This window comes from Marmota flaviventris, chromosome 8 (genome assembly GCF_047511675.1).
Source record: "Marmota flaviventris isolate mMarFla1 chromosome 8, mMarFla1.hap1, whole genome shotgun sequence".
Taxonomy (NCBI): domain Eukaryota; kingdom Metazoa; phylum Chordata; class Mammalia; order Rodentia; family Sciuridae; genus Marmota; species Marmota flaviventris.
Window position 1 is genome coordinate 66526946 of NC_092505.1, and position 11245 is coordinate 66538190.

General features: G+C 39.3%; 1 protein-coding gene across 2 annotated transcripts in view; it reads right to left on the reverse strand.

Annotated features, from left to right (window-relative positions):
• The window catches only part of Cd96 (CD96 molecule), a 90541-nt gene extending 80508 nt beyond the window's left edge, over nucleotides 1-10033 (reverse strand). The window contains exons 1-2 of one of the 2 annotated variants that reach the window (XM_027935964.3): nucleotides 9885-10033; nucleotides 7241-7597 (exon numbers count right to left, since the gene is read on the reverse strand). In XM_027935964.3, coding sequence (XP_027791765.1) covers nucleotides 7241-7597; nucleotides 9885-9945 — 418 coding nt within the window. In that variant the 5' untranslated portion in view covers nucleotides 9946-10033. The remainder of the gene's footprint in view (nucleotides 1-7240; nucleotides 7598-9884) is intronic. The other variant, XM_027935965.3, reaches the window with a different exon arrangement.
• Nucleotides 10034-11245: the final 1212 nt, after the last annotated feature.

Here is an 11245-nt window from a genome sequence, read left to right on the forward strand (position 1 = left end):
GTAGCACTCTACTATTTGGATTATTATACATAATATAATATGTAAGTGCAGTTTACTGTTACATGTTATATGTAATATGCTTTGAAAAAATTACGTAATTCCTTTATCCCCAATTTATCCTCCAATCCCAAAGTTCTAAAACTATGGCCTGTGGGATAAATCTGACTTTTTGCCTGGTTTTGTAAATAAAGGTTTATTGTAACCATCAGGCCCACTCATTTCCATATTGTCTAGAGATGCTTTCATAAGACAATGGTAGACCTGAGTAGTTGTGGAAGAGACTGTATGGACCCAAAGCCTAAGACACTTAACATGGGGTTTTTCAGAGAAAAAGATTATTGACTCTAACTCTAATCTCCCAATCATCCTCCATTATTCTTTGAAAATGTTGTCATCACAACTGCAATATTTTTTTTAGCTCAAACCCTGATACAATCCTGGATGATTTCAGTTGTATCTTGATGACTTACCCATACCTGACTTCTTAGTTGTCCCATCATAATCTCCATAATGGTCTCCATCCCATTTCAGCCACCTATTCTTATAATCACATCTTGGATTATGTCACCACACATAACTGCTCTCTCTTTCTACAAAATCACGCATTCAAACCTACAAACATTTTCCCCCACCCTACCTCCAATTTGTGCAACTAGAGTTATCTCCACTGTTCTCTGACCTCCTGGGATCTTTTAATAAGTTGATCTCCCTATTGTCTCCCAATCATCAACTATATTTTTTCTTTGCTCTCCTCACTATCCAGCTAAGATTCATAGTTCATCACTTCAGTGATATTCTTGTTAATATCCCAGATCTCATGCCTCTTTTTGTTAGTAATCTAAAAAGGCTGACCGAAATATGCATTTTGTGTGTGTGTGTGTGTGTGTGTGTGTGTGTGTGCTGGGGATTGAACTCAGGACCTCACACACACACTGGGTAAGTACTGTGTCCAATGTACAATTAGCTACACCCCAGCCCCCATCTATGCACCTTTTTGTTGTTGTTGTTGTTACTGGGGATTAATCCCCAGGATGCTGAACCATTGAACCACATCCCTGGCCCTTTTTGTATTTCATTTTAAGACAGGGTCTCACTAAGTTGCTGAGACTGGCTTTGAACTCTTGATCCTTGGCCTTCCAAGTTGCTGGGATTATAGACCAGAGCCCCTATGCCTGGCCAACTATGTACTTTTAAATGCCCAGTTCCAAGAAGCCAGGTACTGCTGGAGAAAGTCACAGTGCAAATTGTTCCACTACAGTTTCAATACCATACTCCAATTGTTTTTCCACTGTTTTGACTAAAAGATCCAACCAGAACAATTGCAGAGGAGGAAAAGATTATTTGAGGGCTCACAGTTTCAGAGGTCTTAGTCCATAGAAGGCTGGGTCCATTCCTTGGGGCTTGAGGTGAGGCAGAACATCATGGCAGAGGAGTGTGGCAGAGGGAAGCAGCTCACACAATAATCAGAAATCAGTGTGGTGGGGGAGGACTCCCCTTGCCAGATACAAAATATATACCCCATAGCCACACCCTCAGTGAACCACTTCCTCCAGCCATACCCCACGTGCCTCCAGTCACCTCTCAATTAATTAATCAGGGATTAATTCACTGATTAGGCTAAGGCTATAACCCAATCATTTCTCCTCCAAACCTTCATGCATTGTCTCACACATGAACTTTTGGGGGACACCTCACAACCACACCACAACACCAATGAATTGTTCAATATTGATTGAAAAATGCAAATGTAGTTACCAAGTGAACTCATTTTCCCTCTATTCATATTAACTATCTCAAACTCTCTCCAATTTCTTTTTGTGAAATCCCTTCCTCTCTCTAACTGAAGATTCTTTTGTTTCCTATAATTAGAGAAAATAAGACAACACCTCCCTCGTCATTTGCACAATTCTTATTTTCCTTTCCTTCTGTTATAATTTTTAAAGACTAGTTTTTTTTTTTTCTGTTTCAGAATAGTCCTACTACCTATGCTGTAGGTCTCATTGCCTCCCTCTTCTCAGACACCTCAGGTTTTTTACTTTATCTTCTCTATGGTGTAAACTTCTTTTCAATTGGATCCTGCCCACTGGCTTTGACATAGAATCAAGTGTCTTGCATTAATTCAAACCATCACCATCACAGCACCAACAAGGTCCCTCATTTGAACATGCATACTCCTTCTATCACTGCTGACCAGTTTCTTAAAAGTCATGTCAATATTTGCTTTCCATATTTTCTTGTCTCTTACTCACTTCTCTTCTCCCTCCAGTCTGAATTCTTTCTGTTCCATAATGCCACCCATCACAGTTCCTATTAGGTGATTAATACCTTTCATGATCCTAAATACAGTCTAATGTCCATTTATCTTCTCAGAAACACTAGAGACGATAGTTACTGCTTTTGTGCAATTACCTTCCTAGGTTTCTGAGACCCGATTCTCTGATTTTATTCCTTCTTCCTAGTTATTCTTCTCCAGCATTTGAAGACTCACCTTTTTCCACTTATTACCATGGACTGTTGAAATCCCACATTGCTTTTTTTACTTGAGTTTTCTCTTCCCAGATGATTTCTTTCTCTGTCAGAACATTAGTTAACATTCATACTCAGATGACTCACCACTTGTGCCTTCAACCTAAGCCTCTCTGCCAGATCACAAGATGTATATCCAGCTGCTTACCTGCCATCACCTGTACCTCAACTTCACACCTAGTTCAACATGTACAAATTTAAACTCAAAATTAATCTTGACACAATCTGAGTATATATATATATCAGCATTCCCTAATGCAATGACCAATTCGCTCATTGTGAATCCTTGCCTCTTCTTTTTATTTCTCATTCCATATATGCAATTCACCACCAAATCCTGTAGGGTGAATCTTCTAAACATATTCTTAATAAGGACATTCCTCTCCATCTGTCTCATTGCCACTGTACTCAATGTTAGCAGCATTCTTCCTGGAGATTTCTGCTATTGTCTTTTCATTTGGTCATAAATACACTCTTTTGTGTATTTGACTACAAATACACATTATCAAATTTCAAGGAAAAAAAGAAATTAAATAAAACAATAGCCTTTCAATTAGTTCCCACTTTTCTTGGAATAAAGACAAATATCCTCACCTGGACCAATCAGGCTCTCCAGTTTCATGTTCAGTTGCCTCCCCCACCATTCCCTTTGCTCCAGCCATAATTTTTTTTAAAAATCCCCCACAGCTGACATAACCCCTTACTACCACAGTCTTTGCACAGACTATTCTGTTTACTACCATAAAGTTCTGTGTTCTCCACCTTCACCTGGTTAGCCAATTTCTCCAGGAAATCTTCCTGATCTTCTGTTATACCCTCTCATACACCGCCTGCATCCTCACTATGAGAATACTCCTCACTGTTGCAATTTGACATTTGTTCACTTATTTGATTGATGTCTTTCTTTTCCTATTGGACTTTGTGATTCTTAAAGACAGGGTCATCCTAGTTCTTTTGCTAATGCTACTGCTTCCAATAACAGCATTAACAATCCCTAAAATATTTCATCATAATTATGTAAATTAGAGTCGCTTTTTATTCTTATAATTCACCTAATTACTACACATTTTCAAATATTTCTGTGTTAGATTTTTGCAACTGTGACCAAAATACTGACAGGAACATCTTTGAGGGGGAAAGATTTATGTGGGCTCATAGTTTCAGGGGATTTAACCAAGGTCGGCCAGTTCTGAGGCAGAAATATTATGGTGGAAGAAGGCGGCTCAACTCATGGCATCCTGGAAGGGGAGAGAGAAGTAGAAAGAGAGAGGGAGAGAGAGAGAAGAAGAAGAAGGAGAAGGAGGAGGAGGAGGAGGAGGAGGAGGAGGAGGAGGAGGAGGAGGAGACAATGACGAAGATGACTATGACCAGAGGACTACGCAGCAGAGAGGAGGAGGGAGGAAGGGGGGAGGGGAAAGGGGAAGGTGCTGGGTGAAGAAAAATCCTTTAAGAGTTCACCCCCAGTAACCTATTTCCTCTAACTAGATCCAACCACCTAGTAGTCCATCCAGCTATCAATTGCTTAATCCATCAACTGGATTAATCCACTGGTGAGGTCAGAGTCCTGGTGATCCATCATTGCCTAAAAGCCCCATGTCTGGATTTTGCTGCATTGGGAAGCATGATTTCAACACATAAACTTCTGTGGACATTCCACATCCAAACCACAAAAGCATCAAAATCTTACATTCTGTAGTACTCTAGGATCCAATAGCATTCAAATTCAGGAAATGGCGATTACAACTATCCAAGACTTAACTCAGAGTACTGTGTCTCTTGGAATAACTCAAAACTTCTAACCTAGGAAGAAACCCTGTCAAATGAAAATGAAAAAAAAAAAAAAAAAAGGCCACACTGTTTATTTCCATACCCATTTGTAGTCTCAGCCAACTGAGGCACACTTAGGGAAAAAATATTGTGAAAAGAGAAGGGAAGCCCTTCCCAGCTAACCCTTCAGGGGACATGAGAACTGGATGTAGGTGCACACAGCTTTGTGAGCAGACAAGGAAGGATGACTCAGATGAGGGGAGGAAGGAAATAGGAAGAGGTAATTAATCCAATCACCTCTGGTGCCTCAACATTTTCATATCTAGATTCTTCTACACCACTTCAATTTGCATTTGTTTATGCACTTCAAAAGAGTTTGCACTTCATGAGCACCCTGCTTTCCCAACTAGCTTATAGACATGCATATCTCAGAGGAGATTAGGAAGAAAATGGTACAAGTGAGAGGAGGAGAGGAAGGAGAACATAAAAGAATAAAGGGGGAGGATGATGGCAAATGGGTGGCGACTGCCGCCTGTGTTAGGTGCCTTTTTAAGGATAGCTCCATATGAAGCTTGTCGCTCTATGGTGAAAGTTTTTTTTTTTTCCCCTTATAGTTTGATTTTTTTTCTATTTTTAATTTTTGGTACCCAAATACACCATATCAGAATCATTTCTGCAACACTGAGGCCACTGCTTTTCATTTAATCCAGTGGATCAACAGCAAAGTTACAGTAAGATTGGAAATTTTCCAATCACAGAGTGTGTAGATACAGCTCTGACTCTCCAATGACTTGCAATCTTTGGTAGCTCTAAGTTTAACTCTCTGGGTTGCCCTTTATATTTAAAAATATGCTTTCCTTAAAGGCAATACCTCCTTCCTTTCTGGATACTACCTTTTCCTCATTGCTGTCTTCACTTAGGTTATCCCATATCCTATTTTATATAGAGTACACCTATCCTTGTTACTATTTCTCAAAGGAGTACAGATCAGGAACTCAAATATGCAATAGTATAGTCTACTGGGATAGGCAAAAGATGCACAGTCCAAGTCCGAAGCCAAGGTCAATGTGTACTCTTGCTAATGTGTGATGAATGTCCTATTGGAATCCAAGTAGACCAGTATAAAATGAGAAGAAGGCTCCATTCTAATTAGAATTAAGAAAAAAAATTCACTCAGAATTATTATTTCTCTTAATAAAATCTACCATTTACCAAACTCTCACTTCTAGGCAGCAACTGTGATAAAATCTTTTCATAGATTATTTTACTTAATCTTAAAACAATGGTATCCATGAATGAGGAACTATAATTGCCTGTACTTGTGATGTAAGAAAACAAAAAACTGAGAGACATGAAATAACTTGGCAATGATGATCTGAATAGTAAGTGACACAGCCAATGTTCAAATATAGTCTCCTGACTTCAATGTGTGTGTAGATAAATGTTGATCTGTACAGGACTTCTGTTTTTCTCTATTTCAACCCCACTCAACCACCCACCTGGGTCCTAATTAAACTGAGGTTTTGCTTTGTTTTTTTTTCTCTCAGAAAACAGCAAGAGAACAGGGCATTGTAAGGCAGTAGTTAGTGGAAGCCTGGCCTACAGGTGATCTCTTTCAATATCATGGTCTTGGAGCAGCTAAGAGACAAGGGACAGAGAGGAGATGATAGAGCCTTAACAGTTACTTGTCCTGGCTGGAAAGCCCCATGCCTCCTTCAGCATGGTCTGCATGAGTTAATTTTATAGATATTTTTTCTTATATTACCAGGTTATTTTATTCCCGAGTTTAAAGCCTTACATTTCCAGGACATTTTCCATTTGTTGGCTTTTATTTTCATTCTTTTCCATTAGTAGAAATGGAAATCATTTATTTTAGGACTAGGTAATTTAGGGCCAGGTGTTATCATAATTTTCCAAATAGGCTCAGAAAATCTACATGACAGACCCTCAGTCAAATTCATTTCTAGCCAGAAAGGAGGTAGAACTTAAACCTAGGATTTCCATTTCCAAATGCAGACCCCTGAAGCATGTATGATGTGAATGAATGCTTTAGGTCCAGTAGCATCCTTAGGCCCTATGCCTGTCCGATAGTAAATATATCAAAAGTCATTTTTACAAATTCTCTTCTAAACTGAGTCTACTTTCTTTGTCTTCCATCCCAGTGACTGGCCCCACCGTGTGGGTATGCATGCTACTCATGTTGCCTTTGTCTTTTATCCACTCTATGACCTAGTCATATCTGTTCTATGCCCAATACATAAAATGTGTAATTTTATTTATATCTACCAACAACCACTATCTGAGACTAGGATGGTCTCCTAACTTGTTCCCATTTTTTCACTTTTGTCCCCTTTTATATCATTCTCATACCGAAGCTAGCATCATCTTTTGATAATACAAATACAATCAAGCCATAAATTCATACCACCCTTTCATTAATACTTCAAAGTACTTCCATGAACAAAACCTTGAACATGGCTAACAAAGTCCAACATGATCTGGTATTTACATTATCTTCAGCCTCATCCATTAATCTCTGCACTGTAGTCTCTCCGGCATTGTACCATGTCCTCCAACAATACTAAGCCCTTCACACAGTTGTTTCCTTTCTCAGGATCACTCATAACTCTTGCCCTTCTTAAACTGTTAATGCCTACTCCTTCTTCAGACTTCAGCTCAGGGGCAAATTCCCTGGCCTCTATCACAGACTCTTCCAAAGAACTGTTGCAGCTCTTATTATTAACACATCGCTGTTGCAATTTTACCTTCATTTATGGAATTATTTGATCCATTTCTGTCTTCCTTGCCAGCCAGTACCTCTTTCTGCTCAACGTTTGCACACTCAGCACTATGCCTAGCATGTGGTTGGGTACACAATGCCTGTTTGTTGAATGAACGCGAGCTGAATATAAGCATAAGCTTCCTTCCCTCTACCAGTTACACTTACCAGGTGCCTGAATGAGAAGGTTATAGGTTTTAGTCCAAATGCCTTCTGGAAAGAGAGTAAAGCTACACTCATACTTTCCACTGAGTGAGGAAGATACATTTCTTAAGAGCAGAGTCCATATCGTTATGTTCTCCGGAATTTGTCTGAAATCCACTACTGACTTGCAGGAATGCTTGTGGGGATAGTGGATGCCATATTGGGGATGATGAAGGGCAATGAGGTCCATCTGATCGCTGACCTTTGACCACTGTGTCTGTACCAACAAGCCTTTCAGCTGTATTTGGCAAGTCATGTTGACATCAGAGCCAGGAACAGCATAAACATCTTCTCCTGCATTAAGTCCCTTTTCCCATACTCCTGAAAAGAAGACATGAGCCATCAGTTTGCATGATTCACATGGAGTGACTCTTAATTAAAACCCCAGCAACTTCAGTAAGGTTGGGCAATAGTTCAGGAATTTTCTCCCTGGCTAACTGTGTGTGTTAGTTTTTCATCAATGTGATCAAAATTCTGGACAAGAGTAACCTAGAGGAGTTAAAGTTTATTTTGGCTCATGGTTTCAGAGCATCTGTCCATGGTCAACTGACTCCATTGCTTTGGGCTCTAGGCGAAGCTAAAGTCGTGGCAGAAGCACATGAAGGAAAGCTCATGGCAGCCAGAAAGCAGAGAGGGAGAGAGAAGCTAGGGTCAAAATATAATTCCCAAGGGCACTCCCCCAGAGACCCACCCCCTCAAGCCATGCCATGTCAATACTCAGTAACAACATTCAAATTATTAATTCATCAAATGGGTGAATCCACTGATTATCTTACAGCTCTCATAATCTAATCATTTCACCTCTGAACATTTCTGCATCGCCAGCTTTTTAGGGGACATCTCATATCTAAACCATAATACTGTCTTAGAGACAGAAAACAGCTAGAGAGAGAGAAGCATAGAACTCAATGCGAATTAAGAGTCATTTACTTAAGAAACCATTGATTTATGACTATTTCTTTGTTAGTTTGTCCCAAAACGAATTTAAGTTCTCTGATGACTTGTCGATAAAATTAAGCCTATCTAAAAACTAAAGTGCATCAGCAAATTTAGTGTACAAGTATTCTTACATTTATTAAAATTGACCTTTTGTGGTTATAGCCACATATAACACAGAGGTGAAGCTCTACAAAACTGCAAAAATAACTAATATATGTATAGCATTTAAAAATATGCATCTACAACAGACATTTACGGACTAAATCTGTTTAATGCTTTCACATTATAAGGGTGATATGATTAACCCCTTTTTTAAGGAGGAAATGGAAGCACTGAGAGATTAAGTGGTTTTCTCAAAGCCACACACACTAGAAAAAGAACATGAATTCGGTTGGTCTTCTTATAACCTTCATAACCCCCAAACTGCTTCCCAAATTCAATCTGACTGGGTAGGCTAAGAAATTTGATTTTCCATATATGAGGATGGAAAAGACCTTCATCTTCATGTAGTTAGGTCTCCTGAAGAGAGATGGGGAGGAGACACCTCAGACTCCACACAGCATAATGTCTAATCAATTCCCTGAAATGCTAGTCATGAAAGAAGATTTTCTCTCCCATCAGTAAACTGACCAAATGGTACAGGGTACTTAAAGTTGATTAATATTGGGTCTTTGATTTGACTTGTCTTCAGAAACATTTGCCTCAGTTTTAAAATTAGCTTGGTATATTGTCACAGAAATAATATATTATTATGACAAGTCCCACTGAAGCTCACAAAGGAAATGATAAAACGATGACAAGCAGCTGAGAAGAAACAAGACTCTCAAAGAAAATTGACAAACAGGAATTATTACACTTTTGTGGATACAAAAATTTGGGTAGACAGAGATTAGTACTGTTCAATGTAACTCCTTATGAATAGCATTTAATAGGAGTATGCATCCATCCAATCTGCAGCATTATATTCCAAAGCATCCTTTGATTTAGAAACTCTTAAAATATTCATAGCTATACCTAAAAAGCACAGTTAATTTGTAAGACACTCAGAGTAACTATAATACCCTCACATTGTGGAATGCAAAACCAATCTTCCTTTCCTCCACTTTTGAATTGGCTTGTTAGTTTCTGGCTGTCACTGTCCTAAGGACTCTGCTTTGTTTCCCAGGGCCATATCTATATGACTCAGTAAAATTCAACATGTGTCCATGTCCAACTCCAAAGATCTTAGTCTTATACCTAAAAGAAAAGAGGTACTTGAGAGATTAAAAAGTAATTGAGCAAAGGTCTCTGAGCATGGATCAGTTCGTGACTTGTCTCTTTTCTTCTTTTTTAGCTTTCTGGCATTGTTCTATCACTTAGAGAGCATTTCGTTTCCAAGAAGTACAATTTCCCAATTACTCCAGCAATCCTCTTAAGAGGGAAATGGGAGAAATTGAGCCACAGCAGTGGCACCACAAACCACCCGTTCCCTTCATGTTTTCAGTGTTCATGAGGAATCCTTTCTAGACTCTGCATCTCCCTGATAACTGCCACTTAAATACATAACTGAAAACTTCAGTAACGATTTGCCCTTTGATGATCAATTTCAGCAACAGTCACAAGGCATTTTAAATGAACAGAAGCCCCTAAAGCAGCCGATCTGACAAGAAAGGACAAGCAGAAGTCTTACCCCTGACAAACTGTATCTGGATGATGGAGTAGACAGCACAGTATGTCCATTTCTTCTCCATTGTCTCCTGAAGAGCTTACACCAGCATTTCCTTAACGATCACAGAATCAATTGATGTCTTTAGCTAAGCACACTCCAGCCACCCTGTTCGTGCTCATAAACCCCAAATCTACCACAGGCCTGAGTCTGTTTATCACTTGGCAAAACTCCAGGAAATGAAACGTAGACAGGAAAGTAGTGTGGTTCAGGGCCAGGTTTAACCTTCAACAGAACAATGCTGAAATTGTTCTCTGAAATCACCTTCTTCAGACTTTTCATATCCAAAGATTGTCTCCTTTAGGATCCCTGTCAGTCAAGCTGCTTCTAAAATCCAAACAAAGGAAACCATGCAGAGCAGTTCCCAATGCTCTTTTTATACATTTCTTTTCAAGAACACAAAGCCATTTAAAAAAAATGTGAGCTTGGTGTCTTTCATGATAGGTTTTCTGCTTTATCTTAAGGTATATTTTCTTTCTAGAATTGCTCCAGGGTGAAAGTGCAAAGAATTAACATGTTTAATTTTAATAAAATCTGAAAAGTAACAGGGTTTTGTGTCAGCTATAAAAATTTTACTTTTCCTCTTTTTGCAGGGGAATCCACATTTCCTGGGAGGAGAGAAGTGAGGCCTCCTTTTCCACCCCTTTTCTGGAATATGCTTCAGGTGCCATAGGGAAGCTAACCACTATGGTTGGAAGCCTTTATTGTTGATGGCAGAAGAGCTTATTTGTGCCTAAACTAGAATCCACACAGAGCAAGACTGTTACAATCAGAATCCACAGGCAGAGACTCTATCACTTCAACCAGCTACCAGGCCTGTTCCATCCCCCCAATTACTTCCATTTACAAAGGATCCCAGTGGGGTTGCAGGGAAGTGACCCCTTGGTAAAATTCTTTGCTTATTCACGAAAGAACATGAAGGCTAGTCCTTGCCAGTTACTGTTGTATTTGTTTAATATCTTGGGATCAAATTGGCTGTCTTCACTTTCCAACATTAAGCCCAAGGAGTGGGCTGACATGGACAGTGTAAGTTTAATGAACAGAGAAAAACAGTACAAATTATGCATCTCTGTCTAGCCATATGATTGGTGCAATGTTTGGTGACCCCAATCTCATTACTGGAATATAGGCACCACCTAGCAAGACTTAAAACAGATTAGATGGCTTATTATGTTTCTCAAATAGAGGTCAAATGGAGATAGTTTTGGCCAGACTGTCACCGTGTATATATAATCTTTGACAAAGGCTTGTGGGGAATATGGATGATGCTGACATGAAGAATCACCCTGATCATTCAGATGTTAGACTTTAGGTAGGAGAAGAGA